Source organism: Lynx rufus, unplaced genomic scaffold (assembly GCF_022079265.1).
Source record: "Lynx rufus isolate CCGP_SWC_20201006 ecotype Redwood Valley unplaced genomic scaffold, mLynRuf1.p SCAF_1, whole genome shotgun sequence".
Lineage (NCBI taxonomy): Eukaryota > Metazoa > Chordata > Mammalia > Carnivora > Felidae > Lynx > Lynx rufus.
In genome coordinates, this window is record NW_025814823.1 from 19,224,655 (window position 1) to 19,252,373 (window position 27,719).

The 27,719-nt window shown below is 42.0% G+C and overlaps 1 protein-coding gene and 1 pseudogene across 2 annotated transcripts; both read right to left on the bottom strand.

The window, feature by feature from the left end:
- THSD1 (thrombospondin type 1 domain containing 1) lies at positions 1–26,557 on the bottom strand. Of its 2 annotated transcripts, XM_047079130.1 has the most exons (4): positions 25,425–26,557; positions 20,167–21,132; positions 8,822–8,980; positions 1–1,627 (listed from the first exon to the last, which is right to left on the bottom strand). In XM_047079130.1, the coding sequence occupies exons 1-4, from the start codon at positions 25,480–25,482 to the stop codon at positions 258–260; spliced, it is 2,553 nt and encodes an 850-aa protein (XP_046935086.1). In that variant the 5' UTR covers positions 25,483–26,557; the 3' UTR covers positions 1–257. The 2 variants fall into 2 exon arrangements, with proteins under 2 accessions (XP_046935086.1, XP_046935092.1); XM_047079136.1 differs by lacking the exon at positions 8,822–8,980.
- Positions 2,148–2,248, bottom strand: LOC124523288 (uncharacterized; annotated as a pseudogene).
- Positions 26,558–27,719: the final 1,162 nt, after the last annotated feature.

Sequence of the window (27,719 nt, forward strand, 5' to 3'; positions counted from 1 at the left end):
TTTCACTCTTGTTTAAATTTTATTATTGTGGTTATTAGTAATAAACCAATAGAACTAGGATAACAAAGGGAAACGTTCAAGATAAGTAACTTCTTCCTTATGAATTAAAACACATGCACACACTTGAGTTACTCCCTCCCCACCCAATCCTGATGTACAGACAGCTATACAAAACAGTCCATAGAGCTCTGTGAGCAACTGATACCAGGAGCTGGGCAAAGGACCCCAGCTGTATGAAGTCTCAGGCTGATGTGGGTCTAGATGACTAACTTCTCCACACTGAGAGTACTTGTGGTTTCATCCTCTTCATTTGACCCAAAATAGCCCGGGAGGTCCAGCATCCTCTGCTCAGCCTCAGTGAGGCCAAATGACGTATTATCATAGAAGGCAAACTCAGGGTGGGCTGGGAAACTCTGACACTTGTCTTTTCTACCCTGAGAAGGGCTCAGGGGGCTGACCCTCTGGTAGCTGTCTTTGGGGGCAGTGGGGGAAGGCTGCTTCCTTGAGACACTCCTGTGACTGGGGGACGGTCCCCTCCGAGATCTGTGAGGCTCTGTTCTCTCACCTCCTACCACGAAGCTTGCCTGGCTGTCCCCCAGGTCTGGTTTCCTCACGGGCTGCCCCAGTGTGTAGGACTTAGGGGCAGGGCTCAATGGACCTCTGGTTGCACCCGCCCCTTCCGGTTTCTCGGGAAACGGGGCGGCGCCTCGACTGTGAGGCCGAAATCTGTCTTCCGCCTGGTCCCAGGTCCGCGTCCTAGAACTGTAGGCCGGGGCCTGGCGTGGAGTCAGGGTGGACATGCTCCTCTCCCGGAACGGCCGGGCCTGCTTGGCTTCGTGAAAACTAGCGGTCCTCCTGAAGTGGGAGCCCCTGGGGTGGCTCCTCTCCGGCAGCGCCCCTCTGCCGCCCACGTGCCTCATGGCTGACTTGCGGATCACCGTCTGGCTGGGGCTGACGGCGCAACTGGCCTGACACGCCGGGTGGTCGGGCCTGGAGGGGGGCCTGGCCGCGGCCCCGCCCGCCGGCTGCTCCAGAAACGGGGATTTGATCCGGAACTTGTTTGCCGCGGCTTCGTCTGGGCTTTCCACGTCTAAGGGGGGCACGGCGGCGGCGTCGATGGCCGTGTCTGTCAGGGGACTCTGAGAAACGTGGTACACCTTGGTGGTTTCCGTCAGGCCCTTCTTCTTCATCTCCTTCAGCTGCTGCTGGGCCAGGCGGTAGCTGAACAGCGGGGGGATGATCTTCTGGGCGTTGGACTGCACGCTCTCGCTGCCAGAGGCGTCGTCCTCGGGAGCCGCGGGCACACTGCGCCTGTAGGTCAGGGGGATGCCCGCGTCCCCCGGGCCCCCCGCGGGCCCGTCGCCCCCGTCCGAGAAGCTGCCGCGCTGCTCGCTCAGCTCGCAGATGTTCTCCTCGTCCGAGTTCTTCCGGAAGCTGGGGGAGTGGATGGAGTTGTGTCGAGCCGGCGTGCGGCACTTCGGGGTGCGGCCGAACTTCCGCCACAGCGTGATGAGGACGGTGGCGAGGATGATGAACAAGCACAGGGAAATCCCAGTGACAGTCACGATGTTGTTGGACTTCACCGGACCCTGGGGCTGAAGAGGGGATGCACTGGATGGCTGGAAAGCTACAAGACAAGGGAGAGCAAATGTATTCTCTGGTATTGATTCTCTGCGTGGTTTTAAGGTTCTGATTATCTAGCAGTTCTAGAAAAAAACGTAAAATAAACAAGGACTGGGATTTCGGGTCTTAACACACGTATCTCTGCTGGCAGCTTAAACAAAACAAAACAAAAAACCCCAAAAACAGAAACAACAACGACAACAACAACAACAAAACAAACAAAAAACACCAAGGCACACGGAAATGAGGTGAGCAGATAAACCACAATCAGGGGTGACTTCGGGGCTCACTGGCTCCTGCTAACACGTGTCTCAAATGTTCCACATAGAAAGCAGCAGCATAAGGAAAGTGTCAGGGTAAGATCAACATACGGTGAACACGGGATATCTATAGTTAAATGTACCTTTGAGATGCACATCAGAAAATTCCTATCAAGTATTAAAACCTGACATGCAGAATGATTCAGGTAGGTTGTATCTCAGTTCGCATATCTGAAGAAATTAATAGGTGAAAATAAGTCTTTAGGCAATAGCGAACGCTCCACGAATGTGTGTCATCCTTGCATAGGGGCCATGCTAATCTCTGTATGGTTCCAATTTAGTACATGTGCTGCGGAGACAAGCACAAGTCTTTAGGTAATGTAATGCAACTCAAGTTTCCCTTCTAATGTCAAAGAACTTGCTTTCCTGGTTGAAGCCTCTTCTGCTCACTCTTCTCTTTCCAGCTGTCCTCTCCTCTTGCCTCCTTCCGTGGGGTGTTGATTTGTCTTTTTCTTCCCTGCTGTCTCCAACTGCTTTGTCCCATGGTCATCAAAATGCTTCACCAAGCTTCAGACACCAGCTGGGGCCTCAGCCTGTACTGCCACTGAAATACCCAGGAAACTGAGACCACCTAATGCCACCAGGCCTCCCCTCTCTTACCTCTTTGTCACTGACCACCCTTCAGGGGCTTCCAGTCACCTGTCCTGTCCCATTGCCCCCTAAGTCTTACCGCTACCAGCTCTGTGTGTCATGTCCATAACCCACTTTCCCACTGCTTCCCTGTCTTTTCTGCTCCCCCCCGCCACCAATGGGATAACCAAACTCCTCGGCATCCAGAACCTTTCCCTTTGCCTCCTTCCTTGCCTTACCTGAGGGGACTGGATCTCCTGAGGGGCACGGCTTCCCCTGCCCACCCTTTTGTGTGGAAGCTGTGATGCACACTTGTTTATAAGCAAACAAGACCAGCAGCACGGAGTGTTCCTCACTCTTCTCATTCCTGATTGCCATTTTCAACTGTTTCACCTCCGGATCAAAATTCTACTTAAAAAAAAAAAAAATTCTCTATGCTGTACTTTTCACTTCCATGACTTATTTATTTTATAACTGTAAAGTCTGTACCTCTTAATCTTCTTTATTTTGCCCATCTGCCCCACTCACCTCCTTTAGGCAACAAGCAGTCTGTTCTCTGTTTAAGAATTAATTTTTTTGTTTTGTTTTTTAGATTCTACAAATAAATGATAGCAGGTGGTATTTGTCTCACTTATCTTAATACCTCTCCTTTATCCATTCCATCTACTGATGAGCACTTGGGTTGCTTCCATATTTTGCCTATTGTAAATGCTGCTGCAATAAACATAGGGTGCATGTATCTTTTAGAATTAGTGTTCAGGGGCGCCTGGGTGGCGCAGTCGGTTAAGCGTCCGACTTCAGCCAGGTCACGATCTCGCGGTCCGTGAGTTCGAGCCCCGCGTCGGGCTCTGGGCTGATGGCTCAGAGCCTGGAGCCTGTTTCCGATTCTGTGTCTCCCTCTCTCTCTGCCCCTCCCCCGTTCATGCTCTGTCTCTCTCTGTCCCAAAAATAAATAAACGTTGAAAAAAAAATTAGAATTAGTGTTCATTTTCTTTGGGTAAATACTCAGTAGTGGAACTACTAGATCATATCATATTTCTATTTTTTTAATTTTTGAAGATCCTTCCTAGTATTTCTGCAGTAGCTGCATCAATTTACATTCCTACCAACAGTGCACAAGATGCTCTCTTTTCTCCATATCCTCACCAACACTTACTATTTCTTGTCTTTTGCGTACTAGCCATTCTGTCTGCTGTGAGGTGATATCTCATTGTGGTTTTTATTTGTATTTCCCTGATGATGAGTGATCTTGACCATCTCCTCATGGGTCTGTTGGCCATCTGTACGTCTTCTTTGTAAAACTGTCTATTCATGTCCTCTGCCCTTTTTGAATTGGATTCTTTGTTGTTGTTTTTTGTTTTTGTCTTTTCTTTTTTTTTTGGTGTTGAGTTTTGTCAGTTCTTTATATTTTTTGGATATTCACCCCTTATCAGATATATGCAAATATCTTCTATTCAGTAGGTTGCCCTTTTGTGTTGTTGATGGTTTCCTCTGTTGTGCAGTAAAAGCTTTTTATTTGTAGTCCCAATTGTTTATTTTTGCTTTTGTTTCCCTTGTCTGAGGATAAATATCCATAAATATGTTACTAAGGGTGATATCCAAGGTGTCTTCTACTCTTCTGATGCCCATGCCATCTACCCAGACCATCCGCCTAATGCCCCCTCAACATTGCCATCCTCCAACCTTGTGGCAGCCATCAGTCACTAGCACCTGGGTCTCAGTCTTCCTTACCATCCTACAGGTAGGCCCAACTGGGCAATGTCAGTGCCCATCCAACATATAAAGCCTTACCATTGTTTGCAGCTGCTCCTCTTCTGAAATACTCAATTTCATAGCCTATTTTCAAGCTATTTTATGAATATTCAATTTCATAGCCTATTTTCTTCTCCTCTCACTCGGCCAATATTATTACACTGGTTTCTCAACCTCACTGCAATTTCTGATTCCCCAACTCATCCATTTATTTTCTCCCCATATGCCAGCCAACTCCTGGCCTCACTTCTCTCCCTACACTTATGACCCATTACATAAACCATTCTCTTACCAATAACCTCTCTCTGACCTTTAGTACTGAGCCATACTCCTTTCCCCGATCTACAGCAAAAGTCCATCCCTAGGTAAACCAAAACGTGAATTACCAGCTGCTGCACCAAGGTGCGGAGCACTGGTGGAGAAAATAATGCACCTGTGTGGGTCAGTGCCTCTGCATACCGACAGCCCCCAACCTCAGCTGCCCACAGCATGGGCAGCATGGGCTCCTAAGCAACTCAATTCTTTCATTCCCTACAAGTTTCACCACTTTTCTCAAGTCCCCTACCAACCCTCCTCCTCAGAATGCCACTGATTCACACAAAAATAGAAGCTATCTGGAAAGTACACCCCCAGCTTCTTTTGCCATTTTCTTCTCCCATGCAGACTTGGGAGCAGCCACACTTCTATTTACTTCTTTCTCTATGGAGTGGAAGAAGTATCTTCCTAGAAAGGTGGGTCCACCACGTGCGCTCGGTCACCCTTCTCCAGGGGGATCAACCCTCTGTACCAGTTCTCTCCAGCTTCTCCCCTATGCAGCTCCGTGCAAACATGCTTAAGCTCTCACTTTAAAAAGACCTTTCTAGAACCCTCTCACTACTGCCACAACCATATCTTATTCCTTGTCCTCCCAGCAAAGCTTAAATAAAGAAGAGTCTATATTTGCTGACTTACTCCTTCCACATCATCACCTCTGAGTCTTGCAACCTGCCTCCAGAATTAGTTTCAGTGAAATAGTTTCTGCTGAGGTCATTAATGATTTAGTAGCTAAATTCAAAAAAATTTAGTCCTGATATTCCTTGACTGCAGTATTGGCTACTTCCCAACACTTCCTGAAACTTTTTCTCTTCTTGGCTTCAACGATAGTACTCACTTAATTTGGAGCAAAGAACATCGACTTTGGAGCAAGGAGATCTAGATCCTATCCTGGCTCCATTAGCTCTACTCTCTCCACCAATGCCCCATCAACACCTTCACTTTCACATGCCCAAGACTCATCCTCTTTCCCCCAGAACCTGGGTCTCATCCAATATATCCAATCTCAAGGAAATGGCTGTCCATGAAGTTGCCAGTACTAGAATCCTGGTTTTAATCCTTGATACTTCCCTCTCCATCACTCTCCACATCCAGAGTCTTTGACCCCTTCCCTCCTCTGCCTTTCCACTGTCATCATTTCATTTTTCACCTGAGTTTTCACCTGAAAAACACTTAACAGGCCTTGCTGATGCCATTCCTACCCCTTCCAATGTATTCTCCATACTATAGCTAAGAGATCCCTCTGAAATACAGGCCAAACCTTGAAAGTCCCTTAGAATCTGGCTCCTACCTACCTGTCTGGGTTCATTTTTACCACTCCGTCTGGTACACTATGCTCTAGATACATTAAACTATTTTCAGTTCTTTGGCTCTCTTAATGTGCCATCTTCTTTCATGTTTTCATCCATTGTTCCCCTTGCTAAATTCCCTTTCTCACTTGGTTCACCTCAGTGACACCTACTCAACTCTCAAACTTTAGCTTAGATATCACCACCTCCAACAAAGAAGTTATTCCCAGCATGGATTTTTACCCCGGAAAGCTTCCATAGTAAGCTGTGGATACTTTTTTCATTGTAGGCTCTACACTGTGCTGTATATTATTCCTGTGTGTCTGCTGAGCTACTATATCCTAAGTGCCTTCCAGATAGGAACAATGCCTTATCTTCATACAGTAAAACCTTGGTTTGCGAGCATAATTCATTCCAGAAACATGCTGGTAATCCAAGGCACTTGTATATCAAAGCAAATTTCAAGGACCATTGGCTCAATTGTGATCATGTGGCATTTGGCATCATGTACTACTCGTACTGCAAGACATTGCTTGTTTATCAAGTTAAAATTTATTAGAAATGTTTGCTCGTCTTGTGGAACACTCATAGACGAGTTACTCGCAATCTAAGATTTTACTATATTCCCAACCCCAGTCATAGTAACTTACACATAGCTGGTATCCAATAAATGTTTGATTAATTCATTATTAAAAAGGTAACAGCAAAATGATCAATATCCCACCTGACAGAATGTGGACATATGGCAGTGGATCCTCCCATTCTCAAGTTTGAACGAGATGGTCAAATTAACATAGAACTTGACCAAAAAACATCCTTCAAAGCCAAATAAAACTAAACTCTTAACCAAGTGAACCTGGCTGAATGATGAAAGCCTTGTTTCCTGACATCACTTCATTCAAGTACAGTGGCTGCTTACCTCCATGGGGAGCAGCAATTCAATTGCACATCATGGTCGCTTTATTTAGCTGTTATCTTTGACTGTGCTGGCTCCCTTCAAAACCATGGCTGGAGAAAAGCCCAAGAGCTGCTGACCTCACCCCTCTCTGCCTCATCTACTTCCCTCTTTCACTTGAAGTGAAGATTTCCAGATGCTAAGCAGCCTACGAACAGATCTTTACATTTCCAAGGAGTGTGAAATAGATTGAATATGAAGATGAACACTTGGAAGAAATTATCATCTTTATCCACATAAGCATGTATCTGAGGACCTTTTTGCTAATTTATAATTTCTAGTTCCCAAGTTTTCCAAAAATCTAGTACAAATTTCTAGTTCCCACCCAATATTAAAGAGTTAAGACAAAAGAACATGAAATAATTCCATATATCCTCAAAATTAATTGCTAATTCCAGGTTGTTGATGCTTCCAGAAAGCTAGACTGGTGCAGAAAGGCAAGGTATTCAAGATAGGTAGCTTAGAAGGGTCAGATCTAATCCTCTGCTTTCTAGCTTTATGGTCTTGGGCAGGTCAGTTATCCTCTCTATGCTACAGAGTCCCAATTAAGTGTGATAATGTATTTAAAGTGCTGGCACATAGCAAATGGTCAACAAACCATTTATATCTTGTCACTTCTAAGGTACAGAAGCCAGTGACAATTGATTTGAAATTCAATTGAGTTCATCCATTCATTCACTCATTTATTCCTTCATTATGGAACTCTAGATAGAATATCTTAACACAACATGCCATCCCAGAATTGAGAGGAACAGATATATTTGAAGCTGTGAGCTGTGAGAAAGGAGCTGTGAAAGTGAAGGGGACTTATAAAGAAAGAGTAGACAGAGAATAGAGCCTAGAAAATAATACAAAATATAACTGGAGATAGAACAGATTCAGAGTGGGGTCAAGGGCTTATGAAAGAAGAGGGGCAGGCTAAGGGCTAGCAGAAGAGCTTAAGTCTGAGGAAAATCAGAAGAAAGAACATCCTCAGGATGCTGGAATAAAGGGAACAAGTCTGGCTGGAAAAATGAGACAGCAAAAATGAATTTGTAAGATCACATGTGGGGGACACTGGCCAAGGTGTTGCCACGTGCCTGTGGTTTTTGCTTAAAGATGCTCTGAGATCCAAACACAGAAAAAAATCTAACTCCCCCAGATCTTAAGGGACAAAGAACTAGGGATGGTTTTCTAACCTGGAATTGGAGAGTGGAAGAAGTCAGGACTTGACAGAAGGACTTTATCTAAGGGTCAGGACCAAAGCAAAGGCTGTCAAATTAAATGGGGGGGGCTGTTTGTAGATCAGTAGGTGAGATGGTGTGTGGAAAGAACAAGGATTAGTATTACTGTAACCTGTAGCAAATGAATGGAATTCAACTCCATAAGCTGAAGCACACCTAACCGAGCTTGTCAGCATTACATCTATAAACCATTCATATCAAAACTCACTGAACACCCACGAGTGCCTTCAAGATGCTGAGAGGATGACAGAAAGGCCAGTCTCTAGATGATGACAAGAAGAAATCTCCCCACCTTCTCCTCCTGAATAGGGGTAATAAAGAGGAAATGTAAGGCCATTCAGGGATAAGACAGGGTGACTTGACCCATTTTGACAAATAACCGTCTATATGGTCCCCTCGAGCTTCTCTGAGATGATGAGAAAAAGCATTTTTTACATGTTCTTCCACAATTTTAGCAGGAAGAAGTAAAGGATAGATAAGAACACAAAAGCACAACCAAAAATACCTCAGGAAGAAAAGATCATCCCTCCTATTTTTGTATTTTTAAAAATGATTTCCTTGTCATTTCCCTGTCTTCCATAGTGTGAAATCCCCCGCCATCTCACTGGCCAGCTACTCCCAGTCATAGAAAAACTACTGAGTATAGCCTTAGTAAAGCCAGCAGCAATAACAGAGTGTCAATGAGTCCACCTCTGAACTCAGGTTGGTGATTTTCAGGCAGGTCTAGGTTCAACAGTCCCTCTGTGGAGAGATTCCCGAAGAAAGAAGAATACCTACCAGCACACTCCTCCAGGGAACACAGGGAGGTCTCCGAGGACATTCCAGGGCAGCCAGGTCTGGAGGGGAAGGAAGTCAGGCACACGCGGCGTCGCTCTCTGACACCATCCCCACACGTGGCACTACACTGGCTCCACGGCTGCCACAGTCCCCAAGTTTCTGCAAGGACATTAGCCATGCTTTTAATGCTAGTTCATTTGAGAATCAGAATTTAACTGTACCCAAATGAAGCAGCAAACTCAAATCTCAGGCCTTGAAAAGTCAGTAAATAAAAATATCCCCAAAGATGCGGAAAGCTGGAAAGAGTGTGTAACCACCCTTAAAACAAAGGAAAGCTGTATAATTTACAAAATATTAACCTTTTTGGAACTCATCAGAGAGCAAAGGTCACAGGACAACCAAATGGCCTGAAGGAAACACAGCCTCCTCTAAGGCAAGACAGGATGCAAACCTTGCTTCCTGAGATAGATACCAGGCCTCATAAAAGCTAGTGGAAAGAAGTCATCTGAAAACATATGAACTGCTAGAAGCCTAGTGTGGGCTAGCATGAGAATATAGAATCCCTGGGAGCCACATATCCTGTGGGAATTTGTACCCACTTGCAGGTTCTTCATGGATCTCATCAAATGCTCACAAGAAGGACTGAGGGTAAGTGCAAGGCCAGAGAGGGCCTTCCTTTTAGTTCAGGCCTGAGGATAGAAGGAGTGGCACTGTGGGAAAGACAAACCTCATGTGGATTCTCCTCCCCATCTGCTCTACCAACAAAAGCCTCAACCACTGGGGGGAAAGCAGCAGCCCTGTCACTTTAAGGGCACCAGTTGAGACACAATACTGCTAAGGAATGCAAAAAGAAGGAAATCCTTCACCCCTGAAGAGGAGCAGAAAATATACTGAGTCCAGACTATTAGAGAGCTTCCACCACTGAAGAGAGGCAAGATCAAGAAGGCCCCATCCCTGAGACTCAGGGGCACAGCATTTATCTAAGACTGAGGATGAAATGGAACAAGAAAAAGCTCTCCAGCTCCCATCACCCAAGCCCTACCCTGCACCATGCTAGCAATTTCCAAGTATCACTAATAACAACCCACTGCTAGAGCAGGGGCAAGAGCGACAGATGACAACCTCTCTTGTGTGCAGGCTCAAGCCTAAAGCTGAGGGTGGAGAAGCCTGGCAAGCCAACTCCTACCCTAACTGCAAAGTAACATTAGAAAATTCTGAACTCTATCATGTACTGAGGATGGCCATAGCAACAGCACAAACCCAAACACAGCTTAATTCCTTAGTGCACTGACCCAATCCCCACACTAATGGCCTAGCAAAAATAGGGTATGCCCATTTCCCCACATAAGTACTATTTATTGTTGTCTACAGTTCTAAATAAGATGTGCAACTTTCAACCAAAAATTATGAGACACACAAGCAGCAAGAAAAAAACTACCAATAAATAAAGTAATCAAGAGAACCAGACCCAAATGTGATCCAGGTATTAGAACTATCAGAGAGAGAAGTTAAAATACTATGATTAACATGAAAGACTTTAGTGGAAAGGTAAACAAGATGAATAGATAAAAATTTTCATTAGAGAGTTATAAACTAAGAAGAGGTGAATGGAATGCTAGAAATGAAAAACACAGAACAAAGATGAAGAATGCCTTCTAGAATGCTCATAAGTAGACTTACTGAGGAAAGAAACAGTAAATTTAATATAGGTCAATAGAAATCACTCAAACTGAGAAACAAAGATTAAAAAGAGAGAGTGGGGGTGCCCGGGTGGCTCAGTTGCTTGAGTGTCTGACCTTGGCTCAGGTCATGATCTCATGGTTCGTGGGTTTGAGCCCCATGTCAGGCTGTGTGCAGACATGCTCAGCCTGCTTCAGATTCTGTGTCTCCCTCTGTCTCTGCCCTCCCCTGCTTGCGCTCTGTCTCTGTCTCTCTTGAAAATAAAACATTTTTAAAAAATAAAAAAATTAAATTAAAAAAATAAAAAATAAAAAGAGAGAGTGAATAAAACAGAATGGAATATCCAAGATCTGGGGGACAATATCAAATAATCTCTTGCTCATGTTATTAGAATCCCAGAAGAGAAAAAGAGAATCAAAAAATGACCAAGAATTTTCCAAAATTAATGAAATATACTAAGCTCTATCCAAGATGCTCAGAAAACATCAGGCAGAATAAACACAAAAAAGCAAATAAACAAAAAGAAGTTAGACACACTATATTTAAACTGATAAAAACAAACAAACAAACAAAAAAAAACTTTTAAGGCTGTGGGAGGAGGGAAGGTGGAAGGAGCAAACACATTGTATATGGAAGAATAAAGATGAGAAATTGAGCAGACTTCTTGTCGTGTAATCTAAGGATAGTGGAGTAGTATCTCTAAAGTAATGAAAGAAAAAAAAAGACCAATCCAAAATTCTTCCAAAAATTAAGGAGAAATAAAGATTTAGACAAACAAAAATCAACAAAATTAATTACCAGCAGACCCTCACTATAAGAAATGTTAATAGAAAATCCTTCAGGCAGAAGGAATATGATACCAGAAAAAAAATTGTGTCTGTACAAAGAACTGAAAAGTGCTGGAAATGGCATTTATAAAGGTAAAAATAAAACTCATTTTTTCTTATTTTTAAATGCTCTAAACTATAACTGCTAAAGAATACTAGTACTATGTATTCAGAGCATATATAAAGTAAAATGTATGACAATAATCACACAAAGAATGGGAGTAATGAATTGGGAGTGTACTATTAATAAGGTCCTTATACTACATGTGAAGCAAAACATTATTACTCAAAGGTAGATCAAGAATAATTAAAGATATATATTGTAAACTCCAGGACAACCACAAAAAACATTTTAAGGTATAAACAATAAACCAACAGTGTGGTTAAACTAACTCATAAAAAATATTCAATTAACACAAAAGAAGGCAGAAATGAGGAAAAAGAAACAAAGAACAGAAGAAACAGAAAACTACCAAGATGACAGATCTTAATCTAACCAAATAATGGTTACACTAAATATAAATAATCTAAACACACCTCTTAAAAGATAGAGATTGTGAGATTGGGTAAAAAAGCATGACCTAATTATATGTTACTTAAAACACTAATTCAAAAAGATATATGCATTCCAATGTTTACTGCAGCATTATTTACAATACCCAAGATATGGAAGTAACCAAAGTGTCCATTGATAGATGAATGGATAAAAAAGATGTAAGGTAGGTACACACACACACACACACACACTGGAATAATACTCATCCACAAAAAAGGATGAGATCTATAGGGCAAAAAAGGATGGACCTATAGGGCATTATGCTAAGTGAAATAAGTCAGACTGGGAAAAATAAACACTATATGATTTCACTCATATGTGGAATCTAAAAAACAAATGAATAAACAAACAAAAAGCAGAACTAGATGTATAAATACAGAAACAACCTGATGGTTGCCAGAAGGAAGGGGGTGATGAGATGGGAAAAATGGATGAAGGGAAGTGAGAAATACAGGCTTCCAGTGAAGAAATGAGTAAGTCATAGGAATAAAAGGCACAACACAGAGAAAATAGTCAAAGACATTGTAATAGCATCATATGGTGACAAATGGTAGTCACACTTGTGTTGAGCTAAGCATAACATATAGAGAAGTTGAATCACTATGTTGTACACCTGAAACTAGGTAACATTGTGTGTCAACTATACTCAGTTAAAAATTTTTTCACTAAAAAACTTACTTTAAATATTAAATACATAAATAGGTTAAATATTAACAGTTGGGAGAAGTTAAACCCATGAACATTCATTAACAGAAAACTGGAGTAACGATATTAGCATCAGACAAGGTAGACTGCAGAACAAGGGATACTACCAGGAATAAGAGGGACATTATTACATAATGATAAAAGGGTTAATCTAGAAAGGAGTCTTAACAATCTTAAATGGGGGTGCACCTACCACCAGAGCTTCAAATTCATACCAAATATTCCCAGAACAGTTTAATGACTGACACATGCAAGCATCTCTTCCAAGCATCTATGTAATCACTGCCAGATAGAATAATTAAGTAGTCTCCCACAAGAAATTGTTCTAAGACCCTTCTCTATCAGTACCCATCCAACCTCAAGACCCAGGTCATACCAACCCTGGGCACCAAAACACCCTCTGTATAAAAGTCTTTCTTCATCATTTATGGACAAAAGTTCAATACATTCACAGGTATATAAAGCACTAGGAAAACATAAGAACACATAGGGCAGATACATTCTCAGGTAATCCAAGTGGTGCAATCTTTGAAATGAGTCATGGAGTATGAGCTCTTTAAAGCAATTAAAAGTCTCTGGGATTTTCACAAGAGTGGGAGCATTACAAACCACAACCCTGGACCAACATCAACTGAGGTGTGGTAATTATGTTCCATCCAGAGGTCCAACTGAACACAATATTGGTTCTGTGTCTCCAGATTACACTGCAGCTCCTCAAATGGAAGAACAATAAGCCAGCTTTGTCCTTAAGCTACAGAGCTATTCAGACACTAAGCCCCTCGTGCCTGCAAAGCTTTGGGACTCTCATATTAAAATCTCTTGAATTAAAGTATGGTGATTTATTTTTGAAAAATCAACTGGGAATTCCACTACTGAGAAATCTAAACTGAAAATTAAGTCAGTGCATAGTTTATCCTTCTCTTATGCTCATATTTAAGACCACAAAAGGTAGAATTACAAATGCTAATAATCTTTTGTAAACTCTCATTTACTTTACATGCATATAATTTATTTAATATATAAAGTTATTTGTCAAACTAAAAACAAAAATTCCACTAGTAGTGGCCAGGAAAAAAAAAATCAAAGTTTTAATAAAAGCATGAATATTATTGTCAAAAATTTCATGTTTATAGGAGCACTTTCAACAATAGCCAAATTATGGAAAGAGCCTAAATGTCTCTCCATCAATTGACAAATGGATAAAGAACATGTGGTTTATATATACAATGGAATACTACTTGGCAATGAGAAAGAATGAAATCTGGCCATTTGCAGCAACATGGATGGAACTGGAGGGTATTATGTTAAGTGAAATTAGCCAGACAGAGAAAGACAAATACCATATGTTTTCACTTCACTCATCTGTGGATCTTGAGAAACTTAATGGAAGACCATGGGGGAGGGGAAGAGGGAAAAAAAAAGGCAAATCACAAGAGAGGGAGGGAGGCAAACCACAAGAAACTCTTGGATACTGAGAACTGAGGGATGATGGGGGTGGGGGAGAGGGGAAAGTGGGTGATGGGCATTGAGGAAGGCACTTGTTGGGATGAGCACTGGGTGTTGTATGGAAACCAATTTGACAATAAATTATATAAAAACAATCTTCATTTTGAAATGTTGTGTCTTTTTCCCTTGGAAGTAAAATCATGGTTTGTAGGACAATCAACAAAAAGTAAACATTTAGGCTACATCTTATGTCCTTTTTAAGCCACAGTAATCAAACAGGAACATAGGAAATCAATCAAAGCAATTAACAAATTTAATCAGGCAAAAATTTTTAATGCTTTAAGTAATTCTGTCTGTTCCCTGAAGATTTCTACCAATAACTTTGAGGGAAATACTAGGCTAAATGAAAAGCCATTAGATAAATGTAGTTCGTGTTTTAGAAATAAAGAGCAAGATGATCAATATTTCGAATACTTTTCATGAATGAAAGCTGTTTTGTTTTGTCCTGGTTAGATGTCCATACATGCACTCACACTACATAACAAACCTGTTTGGCTAGCATAAATACCTTTCAGGCTACTACAGAGGATATTAATTCTGAATGAGCAAAATTTGTCTGGAATAGGAAAAGGGAAATTTGTTTCCACCCCTCAAGACTATCTGAAAGAATACAGCTCATGAAATATTCACAACTGGAAGACATTTTGCTCAAGAAACTAAAGCAACTAAACAAAACACGCTTACAAAAAAAGTTCTTTAGGGGCGCCTGGGTGGCTCAGTCAGTTGAGCGTCTGACTCTTGGTTTCAGCTCAGGTCATGATCTCACAGTTTGTGGGCTCAAGCCCCACAATGGGCTCACATCAGGCTCTGCGATGACAGTGCAAAGCCTTCTTGGGATTTTCTTTCTCCCTCTTTCTCTGCCCCTCTCCCACTTGTGCTCTCTCTCTCTCTTTGATAAATTTAAAAAATAAACATTAAAAAAAAGACATTAGCTTTAAGAAGAAAGAAAGAAAGAAAGAAAGAAAGAAAGAAAGAAAGAAAGAAAAGAAAGTTCTCTAGACAAGAGTAACTAAAAGCAACAGATGGAGCAAAGGCACCTGGATAAGCAGTTCAGACTTTCTGTGCACAGAACAAGGCTCATTTATATTGGCCAAATCATGCTTGTGGGTTCCAAAGTGGGTTATGTGTGTTTCAAGAGGGGTGGACAGCACAAGACAAACCAGTGAGATGAGAAAATAGTATAACTTTTTTCAATTTAAACATTTTACATTATTTAATACATGAATTGACAGTATTATATGGGAGGCAGTGAAGAATAATGGTAAAAGCCAGTCAACCATTAGTAGTGGTTAAGACACTTAACCACCAATTGAGCTCAGGCAAGTTACTTATTTTGTGCTTCTATTTCTTCATCTATAAAACTGACAAAATTATAAGCCTAACTAATAGGGTTGTTATGAAGATTAAACAGGTTAATATTTATAAATCACTCAGAACAGTGCCTGGTTACAAAGTAATCACTATATAAACATTAGCTTTATTATGTCAGATGATCGCACACAGGATGTCAGATATCCTACAGGATATTCCTAAGGAATCCCAAAAGAAGAGTTTATTCTTGGAAGGATTTACATATTCATTCACTTTCAAAGAATATGGAGTAATGCAGCATCTAGGGGTCTACTTACATGAATTTTTACAACTGTATTTTCTAGCTTTAGGTAAACTAACTCCCAAAGTGGACAAGTAGCTTAAAGAAGATTCTGGCGGAGAATTAAAGATAATGCACAACGTGCAAACAGGAAGGAACTGACAGGGTTGATAGTTCTGTCCTTGGTAAAAAGCTCTTGTTCAGTCATTATGAAAGAAAAACCATACCATTTAATCACAGAAACAAGAAGATGACCTAAAAATTAAATTATCAAGGAAACTATAAATATATACACTTTTTATTTACCAAAAAAAAAAAACTAAGTTAAAAAAAGTTATGTGACTATGACTTCATATCCTCTATCATTCATTATCAACTTTTACCCTAAATTTATATACTCCCGTCTGAAACGGGATGTTGGGCAGATGTGCTCAAAATTTAGGATTTCTCAACTTATTTTTGTAAGTTATTACAGTGCTATGCCAAGATTACTAACACTCCCCTACCAGGATCTCAGGCAGCATCCCATAGCCAAACACATTAACATTTCTGCAGAGAAAAATATGAACATTCACATCAAGTAGGATTAATGAAGATCATGAATAATTTTTGGTTAAATGCAGCACATCTATTTTGCATTTCCTGTAAACTGTTATTTACTTACTATCTTCAGGTCTGAAGATATATTTGGAAAAAGAGACAGACATGTCAAACACATTACTCCATTGTCCAAAGGAACTAGTAAGAAATTCAGTGGAGGCAGCAGCTCACACAAGTCATGGTGGGTTCAATGGGGTCCCTAAATGATACCATTTACCAAAAGAAAAAAAAAAAGTCAGCTGCCAATTTAAGTGGAAAATGAAAAGAAGAGAACTCGATTCAGTCATACATTTTTTACACTAAAACCAGGGAAGGCACTGAGGTCCCCATTACTAGCATAAATGTCAGTGATTAGCCGGAGTCTCCTTCCTTCTGCCCCTCTCCAGTGTCTTCTCCCTGCTGCTGTGGGGAAAACTCAGTCTTTAAACGAGCAGCAGAATCAGCGGGAACCCCAACAGCTGGGAGAACCACAAGGTAGACCTCCTGCTCCCAGTGTTTTTAATCAAATGGCTCAAATGTCTTTATATCCCTTGGTTTGTTTCCACTAAATTCAATTAGACTTTTTTTTCTCTTAACTTCTTTTGAAAAGGCAAGTGTAGCTTGAATGATTAAATTAGCTTAATATAATTTTTCTTTGCTAATATCTGGACCGGCCACATTTGCATTCAATTTTCACTTGAATAAAACATGTATTGAACAGCTATTAAAGTGCCAGGCCTACTAAGTGGGCCAAATAAATATCATAAATAGCTTCATGGCAGTGCAAGTTGGCTTTTCCCACCAAATGAGCTTCCCCCATGAGAGTGAGGGTGGGCATAAGGCTGAGAGCGGGGGGAGAAAGACACTGAACAAACCACGACAGAAATGATCAATGCCATGAAAGAGGAATGAAGGATGCCGTGCCAGCTTACGGCAAGGGAATTTAGCGAGTTTGGGGTCAAGGAAGAGTGACCCAAGTGAGGACTTGGGAGACAGGTTAACGTCAACCAGGTGAAGGCGGGAGGAGGCTCCCGCCCAGGGATGGTGACTGTGGGTTGGGCAGCCCGGCCACAGAGGGCCCTGCGGATTCTCATCCTCATATCCAGTGAGGTGACTGACAGTTTGATTTTAAGCGGGGGAACAACCTCAGCAGACCTGAGTTTTACATAATCTCTCTGGCTGCGGTGAGAGAACGAAGTGGACAGCGGAGGGAGCTGGAATCGATTAGGAATCTGTTGCAATAGGTTAGCTAAGGGATGACAGAGGTTTAAACCAAGTGGTATCCGCAGAATTGGGGAGACGTGGAGAGATTCAGACACCGAGGAGACAAAACTCATAGGACTTGGTGATTTATTACTTATAGGAGGTGAAGGAGAAGCGGAAGACTCCTGGGCTTCCGGTCTGAACAATGAAAGGGGTGGTGGAGGCCTTACCAAGGATCAGGTTTAGGGGGTAAGATGATGAGTCGAATTCTAGGTATGTGGCTTTTGAGAGAGATGGGAGACCCGTGAGGGGTGACAGCTGTGCAGCAGCACTTAGATGCAGGGCAGGGATGCCAGTCTGGAGTCACTGGCATCAGGATGGTAATCACCTAGTGGGTGTGTAAATAGTATAAGGCGCAGAAGTCCAGGGGCGCCTGGGTGGCTCAGTCAGTTAAGTGTCCGACTTTGGCTCGGGTCATGATCTCATGGTTTGTGAGTTTGAGCCCCCCATCGGATTCTCTCCTGACAGCTCAGAGTGGAGCCTCCTTCGGATTCTGTGTGTCTCTCTCTCTGCCCCTCCCCCACTCACGCTCTGTCTCTCAAAAATAAACACTAAAAAAAAAAAAAAAAGGCGAGGAAGTCCAATAGTTAACGGATGAGACCAGGTGGCAGAACTGGCAGGCGAAGGAGACCATGAAGGAACAGCCAGGCAGGTGGGAGGTAAGCGAGGCGAGTGTGAGGTCACGGAACCAAGGTCAATGAAGACACAGGCTGCAAAGCGCCCCTGGGTTTTGGGACCTTGGAAGTCATGCACTGGCTGCTTTAGTGAGAGCATTTTCAGGGGAGGAGTGTGGCTTAGACGTGGGCTGAAAAGTGCACGTGAGGTGAGGAAATACACCGCAGTGTATAGGTGACTTTTTCAAGAACCTGGGCTATAAAAGGAAGGAGAGAGAAAGACGGTATTATGTGGGGGAGAACCAGGGGATGAGGGGTGGTGTTGGCTGTATTTTTAGATAAGAGAATTAAGCATATTTCAAAGCTGTTGGGGAGAAGCCCATCAAGGGACAGTTAGAGACAGAAGAGGGAGAGGGGATCAGGATTAACAGAGGATTCCTGATATGAGCAAAGACACTGGGGTCCACAGCAGAGGGCAAGGTTGACCTCGCACTGGAGGAGTGACACTTCTTCCATGGTGGTGACAAAGGAGGACGGATGGCTGCAGGCACACAGATATTTTAGTGGGAGGGTGAGGTGGCTCGTACCAGATGGCTGCCAGCTGCCCTGCGTGGCAGGAGACAAACTCAGCTCTGAGAGTCAGCCATGGGGCAGGGGTTGAGGTCTGAGGGGGCGGTGTTCTAGAGAACGGGAGCAGCGCTGGCCAGGGTAGCATGGTGGGCCCGGCTGAGGAGGGAGGTGCAACCCACTCCCAGTGCCCCTGTCTCCCGGGTGTGACCTTCTCGTCCAGCCTCCATGCAGTGCGCAGGCAGCTGGATTCGTGCATCAGAAGGATAACAGGGCACAGGAGTTTAGGGTATTGGTAGGAGAGAGATGAAACGGGCATAGAATCTAGGCTGGACAGAGAGGTAAGTGCAAGCAGAGAAGTGACCACAGGGTGCAGAAAAAGTCAAAGGAAATGAGCTTCCAAGGAGAGAAAGTGGGTGAATTTGGAGCAAGAAACACTTGGGGTTCCAAAGCCAGACGCTTGGGCCCTCAGGGTGCATGGAGCTTAGCGGGGATGAAGACGTAAGCAAACGGGACAATCCCTGCCGCGTGATTCTCTCGCCAAGACCAGGCCTGCACCCAGGAAAAGGAAAAGAAATGCAAAGAGGAGCATGGGGCATGGATGGAATGGTAATAACCCCACTTCTTTGTGATTAGGTAGGGCATTATGCAAAGAATTTAGAATCTGAACTTTTGGGAAATCTTGCTTTGAAATCTCACTTCTAAAGAAACTCATTCCTGTAAATGAAAGATGTAACAGGAAAGAGACATGATCCGCTAGAGGAAGCCAGAAGTTAACTACATACAATTTGAGATTTAGCTTTGAATTCTGCTCTTACCTGCCATGGATTTGCCATATGATGTAATAATAGAACTTTTTTTAACTATAATGCACAGCAGCTAAGGTTTATTGGAAGCACCTGGTCCCTATATGCCAGGCACAATGCGGACAACCGTGCACATGTATTTCACTGAATTCTCACAACTCTGAGGCAGAAACCATTATTATCCCCGTTTTACTAATGGGGAAACTGAGACCTAGAGAGGTAAGCAGGTAAGAGGTAAGAGAGGGTCTGCTTATCATTACTCCTAGTTTTTCAGATAAGGATGGACAATGCCATTTGCGACATTATGAGAAGGGAACCATAACAACAATGGTACAGCTCACCTAAATTCAAAATAATAATTTTCACTGCATGAATGCACCAGTTTGGTTAAAAATTTTTTGAAATCTCAATACCAACCCGGGGGTCTAGGCGGCCCTTTCGGTTAAGCAACGGACTTCAGCTCAGGTCATGATCTTGTGGTTTGTGAGTTCAAGCCCCACATCAGGCTCCGTGCTGACAGTGCAGAGCCTGCTTGGAACTCTCTGTCTCTCTCTCTCTCTCTCTCTGTCCCCCTGCCCCTCCGCACCTTGCATGCGCGTGCTCTCTCTCAAAATAAATAAATAAACTTAAAAACAAAATCTCAATACGAACCTATGTTTCTCTGGATTAGCATGCACTCCCTCTCCTTTGTGGAAAAATGGCTTCTGCTTGAAACGCCAAAGTCAAAGCAGTATTTATTCCTCCCCATGTCAAACAAAGTGCAGTTGAATACTGTTCTCCTCTCTCCCAAGGTCAGGCTGTTTTCAGCCAGCCGAATGGTCCCTTCCCCAGGGCGTCTGGGGGCCTCCTTGAAGACCCCGATCACTCCTTGGACGAAGACGCACGGGGGAGGCAGCACCATCACCTCCACTGCCGACTCACACGTGAGTTCCGGCACCGTCACCAGTTTGTATCCAAATTTCTGGGCCAGGTCAATGGGTCCCGTGGAGGTAATGACCGAGTCTTGGCCAAGCAGCTTCAGCACCACAGTGACGTAGGCTTCCGGCCCCACGGGTGCACAGCCAAACTCAACCCACTGACCTTGAGAGAGTTGTGTCCTCTTGCTGGTTCTTATCTCCAGCGGCTGTCCTGGACTCGTTCTTGCCTCAGGAAGACTGTTGGTAAAGATGACATCCACCAAGATGTCAGGTTGGTCCGCAGGGAATGAGCACAGTGGTTGACTGGTAAAAAGGCCCACCTGGAAGGTGCCTTCTGCTGCCCTGGATGTCCTATTCAGGTCAACATGAAAGACAGGCCATTCCACCTTGAGAAAGGCACTTTGCTCCCACAGGTGGACTGGAGTGCTGTTGTCTGCCGCTTCTGGAGTCATGGTGAACCAGTAGTCCCCCGCCTCCTTGAAGTAGAAGCATTCGAACTCCAGTGTTCCCCGGGACTGGTTGGTCAGGAGGTATTTGGTGGTAACAGTCTGATTGGTGTTGGCCTCCAACAACAGGATAGATACATTCCTCAGCGTCCCATTAGCCCCACTGACATACTGGAAACCCACCGATACTGTATTGTTGCTTAGTGCTACATGGCCGGGCTTTCCCAAGAGGAGGTATTCAGCTTCTGCAAGAACTGAAATGAAATGGTGAGAATTGGTTTTACAAAGGGATCTCTGAGCAGCACTGTTGGAGACATCAAAGAAAGCAGCACTTTAAACATAAGAGAAGCGTGAAACTCAGCCAAAGGGTGCGTGAGTGATGCTGAGTGCGGATTCTGTTAGTTGGGCACCTGCACTGTTTTCATTCTAAAGTGGCTCTGCACGTTCATCCTCTTTCATGGTTATGCTTAAAACAAGGAATTAGAGATAAATACCCTGAATTCACCGCATTCAGCAAAGCAACACATCTGCAATGAAAAGCTATAAAGCGAGAGTAACAATTGATCATTCTCAAGATGTAAATCCAATACCTTACTTTTCTCATTTTAATCTGTTAAAAAGAAAAGGGGGGGAAAAAGCCCTACATGGAGACATTTGCCCCCCAGGACGGCAAACCCAGACTTCATAGTTTCAACCTACCTGGGAATAAGATATTTTCACAATCTGAAATTTCTTGCACTAGAGAGGTTATCTCCATGATAAAAAATACCTGCTAAAGACACCCAACTCCACCCCCCCGCGCCCCCCCCCCCCGGCAAAAAAAGACATCTTGGCCTGAAAATAATCCCTTCTGTTCTTTTGCTAATAACTTCTTTCCCCACCCTCCTTCCCATAAAAACCTTCCATTTTGTGCAACTTTTAGGACCATCACTACTTGCTAGATGGGACGCTGCCTGATTCAGGAATTGCTTCATAAAGCCAATTAGATCTTCAAATTCACTCAGTTGAGTTTTGTTGTGTTTTGTTTTGATAAATCATAGTCTGGTGTCTAGGTATTTGGGGGAAATGGATAAACAGTAAAGTGAGAAAACTTGATTTACATGATGCAATACAGACGGCTGTAGATGACTTAAAATGGAAGACATAAATATGCTTCCAAGTTATTTTCTGATATTCAAGCCAAGTACTTAAGCATTTCTACCAGTAAAGGAACCAGTGCCCTTGGTTCGTATGAAACAGAAATTTTTAGATGAATAAGAATTGCTGACACTTTCTTCTGCACAGGTCATCCAAGGGATAGAGTGAATGTTTATGAAATAGCCAGGCTTCTCGGCAATTTTAGTGACATCACAGTAACCATTGCTAGCCTCGATGTGATAGATGACTGCTAGCCCACAACTATCACTCAGTTAAGATCAATCATATCTTTTTAAAAAAGAAACCCATCAGAGCAGCTCAAGTAGAGAGTGGAAAAAACACAGACACACAGGAATCCTTGTTTCTATTTTGAATCCTATCCAAATACATATCAAAGGAGACAGCATTTGGCAGGGCAACAATCAGCGGGTCCATGGCTAGGGTAAGAAACAATTCTAGATTTAAGGCACTCCAGGGTTCTTTTGGCTTGAAAAATAACATGTGTGAGCATGAATTTATTATTCTTATTGTGATTATCTTATACATACATAATATACACATATCATGGCATACATGTCATATATGTCCAAAGGCCATCAAAGTGTTATCTGGGCTGGTGGTCTTTAAATATACCCTTACGTGTATTCGGTTAATGATCATTAGAATCAGTACGTGAATATATTGGCACATAGAGGTTTTTTTGTTTTTTGTGTTTTTTTGAACGTTTATTTATTTATTTTTGTGAAAGAGAGAGACAGAGACAGAGCATGAGCAGGGTACTGGCACAGAGAGAGGGAGACACAGAATCTAAGCAGGCTCCAGGCTCTGAGCTGTCAGCACAGAGACTGGATGCGAGTCTCAAACCGCATCTCACGAACATGAGCCGTGAGATCGGGACCTGAATCAATGTCGGACGCTTAACGACTGAGCCCCCCACATGCCCCTGTTTTTCCTTTTTAAACAGCTCAGTGCTTTACACATTTCTTATCTGAAATGAGATGAAATCAAATATATAAAACTTGGATAGACTGGAATGCTTGATCAACACTTGCTTGAAAACCATAATAGAATGAAAGTTTTGTTGTTGTTTTTTTTTTCCTTCAGTTAAAATGGAAGTTGAGAGATACTCTCTTTTGGAGAGAGAGAAGTCAAAGTTGAGGAAGGGTGCTGATTCTGACACAGTTGTGCCTGGTTCAGAGGCCACCCAGCACCTATTTGTAAACAGGTGCCTAAAGAGGAGTTAAGACGGAGGAAGGAGTTAAGACTGAGAACAAAGATCAGATTGACTTGAATCTCATGGGGCAGGACAGTTTTTAATGCATTTTAAGATTGAGACCACACACAACTTAGGATAACTAACAAACATGATAGAGATTGTCAACCAGGCAAATAAGACTCTGATTTGATGGGCATCCAATAAATTGAAAAGACACACAGGCCCAGTCAGTAATGGAGAAAAAAGATACAGTTGATGGGTTCCAGCAGCCCAGAGAGCAGGTGTACTGAGGAGTACTGAGGAGAGAACTTGCTTTACTATAGAACACTTATTTTCATAGACAAGAATACATCCTCATTTAGAAAACTACAATTGAATTGTACCACATTCTGGCTACCACAGTGTAGTTTTCTCCATTCTTTTAGTTCGCCTCTCCCCATTCCTTTATTATATTTAAAGTAATTGGTGTCTCAATATAAGCATGTTGCATTAAAAACAACAACTGTTAATGGTATATTTTGATCAATATCAAATGGAGAGGGAAAAAACCCAGGTCTAGGAAAATACTTCCTTTTCCATTAGCAGCATGTGCACTCAACTTCTATGTTATTTTATGCTCATTGAACTTTTATTCTCATATTCCAGTAAGATATTTACTCTCAATGACAAACATCCTTGCACACTGTGTACAAATGGAAAATTCTGATGTCTTTATCATTACAAAACCAAGGACACTTTTGTAATTTTTTGTATGAGGCTGTTGTTACACATGGAATGATAGGGATTTTAAGTAGGGATGAATAACATGAAGATAATTGAATCCCAGGCTCATTTTCAACAAATCAAGCATCTTCTTATTTTATTTTATTTTTTTAATTTTTTTTAACGTTTATTTATTTTTGAGATAGAGAGAGACAGAGCATGAATGGGGGAGGGTCAGAGAGAGGGAGACACAGAATCCGAAACAGGCTCCAGGCTCTGAGCTGTCAGCACAGAGCCCGACGGGGGGCTCGAACTCATGGACCGCGAGATCATGACCTGAGCCGAAGTCGGCCGCCCAACCGACTGAGCCACCCAGGCGCCCCAAGCATCTTCTTGTTTAAATAAAGTTCTTCAAACGAAAAGGCTGAGGAAGGCGATTCAATGGACAAAATGAACAGTCCACACTCTGGTCCAGTTATGTGGATGTGTCACTGATATCACACAAGCCATGATCCCTTGGATCATGTTTCTTCAATTTGAAAACAATTTCCACTCTTATACCATGAACTGCTTAGATGTCTATGAAATATTTGGAAATCATCAAAAGAAAAGTAGTATATTGTTGAATCTGTTAAGGTTCAGTAGTTGCATAAAACTCTCTCAGTAACGAACTCAATTTTCAGTTGAAACAAAGTGAATAAAGAAAAGTAACAGTAATCACCTACTCTAGGCTCAGACAAGGTGTTTTCCCTTTCCTATTTTATCATCACAACAGCGCTGTGATGTCAACAAGAAACTTGTCCAAGGCAAACAACTGGCAAGGACAGAAATTTGGACTGGTTCCAAAGATATTTTAACAGCAAAACTCTCCTGTAAAGTGAAATCAAATGGAGAATCCCAATTTTAAAAAAACAAACAAACAAACAACCAAACATTCATGTGTGTCTGAGAGTTTCAATGTATAATACTGAATTACTAGGACATCAGTCAAAGAAAATTCAACATAACATGCTTGTCTCCAGTTTGCTTAAATGAAAATGAGGGGCACTTGGGTGGCTCAGGTTATGATCTCATGGTTCATGGGTTCAAGCCCCACATCAGGCTCTGTGCTGACAGCTCAGAGCCTGGAGCCTGCTTCGGATTCTGTCTCTCTCTTTCTCTGCCTGTATCCCCATGCATGCTCTGTCTGTCTGTCTGTCTCTCTCAAAAATAAATAAACATTAAAATTTTTCAAAAAATTAATAAATGAAATGCCTTTTTTAAAATTCTCTTTTTAAAGGCTTAAAAATATATTTGAAGGGAATTTTGCATCAATATATATAGAACCTTAAGAGAACCCAGGGTTGCAAGGATTCCAGTTTAAAAGGTACTGCACTATAGACGTGCCCTGCCTCCTTCATGCAGGGTCATCAACATCCATGCATTTATAAACCCCACGTTTATGTTTCTTCATTGACACTGACAGCGTGATGTATACTTAATAATACTCACCATAGTCACAAAGTACCACCAAGAGTAGATTTGAAAAGTCTTTCAACATTTGTTTCATTCTGATCAGCAAAATCCCAGGTCTTTGGTCTCCTCATGTCCTTTCTCACATCCAAACTGTGTTTTTTTGTGTTGTTTTTTTTCAAAAACACCTGAAATTAGAATCTCAAAAAATGATGCCTCTGTTCAACGTGATTCACAAAATTGTAATCATGAAATGCCAAAACCATTCTGAGAAGTCAAACTTCATGGGTGCCACTGGAAATAGGGAGGACATTAACTTTCCCCAGGGAAATGATTTGTGCTTGTACATCCCTTTGGTTCCATTACAGCTCACCTGTTAAGCACATTCAGGTGTGTCCAACACCAAGCTTATTTTTGCAAAACACCAAGTCTCTCACCTTTGTAACGCGTGCTTAAGTGGAGAGTTTATGCGCTGAATTTCATCAAAGTTAAGAGCCAGTCTGGATAATACACTTTCACCTATTTATCGGTTTGGCATTTCACGCCAACCAATTTGCTAAAATTTTGCCAAATTTTCATTTTGCACTGTGCTGCATGGACCGGGCTCGCTTCTACAAATGGACTTACAACCACTGTCTTTCCTGCATGTTATCTGGATTGCTTCATTTCTTAATGCCTAGGAGCTATATCAAAACTATCAAGCCTTTTAAAAAGATACTCAGAGTGTTGCATTTAAATGTGAACTCCCTGTGACACTGACTTCCATTGTTTAGGGTACTCTCAAGAGAAAACAGATAAATAACAATTATCATCCTTCTGTCAGTTTCCCAATACTTGTTGCTGTCAGTAATGCATCAGGAGGCAGATGATTTCATGCAGCAGTCTTGCCAGACCACCTAGGAGGGTAGGAAATACCTTGCTGGCCTGTGCTTCAGAACGATTGGTGGGAGGGGGCACTTACTTTGTCTATAAATAGACTAGTCTATAAATAGACTAGACTGTAGAATAAGATTCAGGGCCCTTGTCAATTTTTTTCAATTGAAATCTACTAAACTATGGGCTAGTAAGCATAATCAACCAGGTCTTTTCTTAATGTTTACATTTCCCCATTATCCACAGTCTATTTTAATAATATACTATCTTCCAAATATATATGTACATCTCTTCAGAAAAGACAGAAATTAATGGAATTAAAAGGCCTGTTGAAATAAAAAAAAAAATCAACGGGGGGGGGGGACTGATTTGTCTCTATTAACTTTCTTTCAGTAGGAGTTGGTTGAACAAAGGAAACACTGTACTTCCTCAAAGGGAAGCAGAGATTTGAAGTGTAATTAGGCAGATGATTAAGGGTCACTCCCCTCCCCAACATAAAAAGAAAATTCCACTTTGCTGGAATTAGGCATAGATTTGACCCAATCTTTTCCTTGAACCTGGACTGGGAAACATGGTCGAAGACAGCAGGTGAACATCACCGTATCCCCCAGGCAAGTTTGGGCACTTACTGCAATAAAATGCTTCCTTTTGAATTACTGATACTCAAGTAACCAGAGTAAGGAGGGGCAAGGATCCCTGGCTCCCAAAAGTTGAATGGGCTCCTCCCAAATTGCTTGATTTTCCATGATAACCATTTTTTAAAGAAGCTCCTAATCGCAACTGATGTTGTGATTGTAACACATTTTCCTTCTTATAAAAATGATGAGTAAAACACAGAATAGTGTGATAATCTGTATTTAGAACTGAATGGAAATGGAAAAATAAGCCTACCTAAAAATCATAAGGATTTTTAAAATGTTCTTAAGCTTTTGAAAATAAATGCTTAAGTTTTACTAGCCCACTCACTAATTTGAAGACCTTAAGAGAGCACCCCACAATGGAATGGAACGCTGGGTAAAAAGCACATTTTTTTTTTTTTTTTTTAGTAAGATTCCTTCCTTCCTCTCTCTCTTTTTACTTTGTTTGCTTATTGTCTTCCAACATGTTGTTCCCAATACCAAGACTATCTACTTTTACAATGTTTGGCTTGAGAATCATTTTGAGAAAATAAAAACTTACGTCTATTTTACACACATTTAAAAACACTTCTATATAGCATTCAGACATAAACATTTACAGAAAACTTCCAAATGCATCAGCTAGAGGGTAGGGAGAAGTAGTGAATATTTTCAGTGGCTAATGGCATCACGCCAAGCTCAGATCCCCTGTTTTTGCTGAAACCAGTTAAGATTGATTCCTACGGTGTCTTCATTGCTGCGGAAAAAGAAAAGGAATTAACCTAAACTCTACTAGGACCAGTGATTTATCAAAGAATTAAAGGGAAAAGAAAATGAAGCAAAG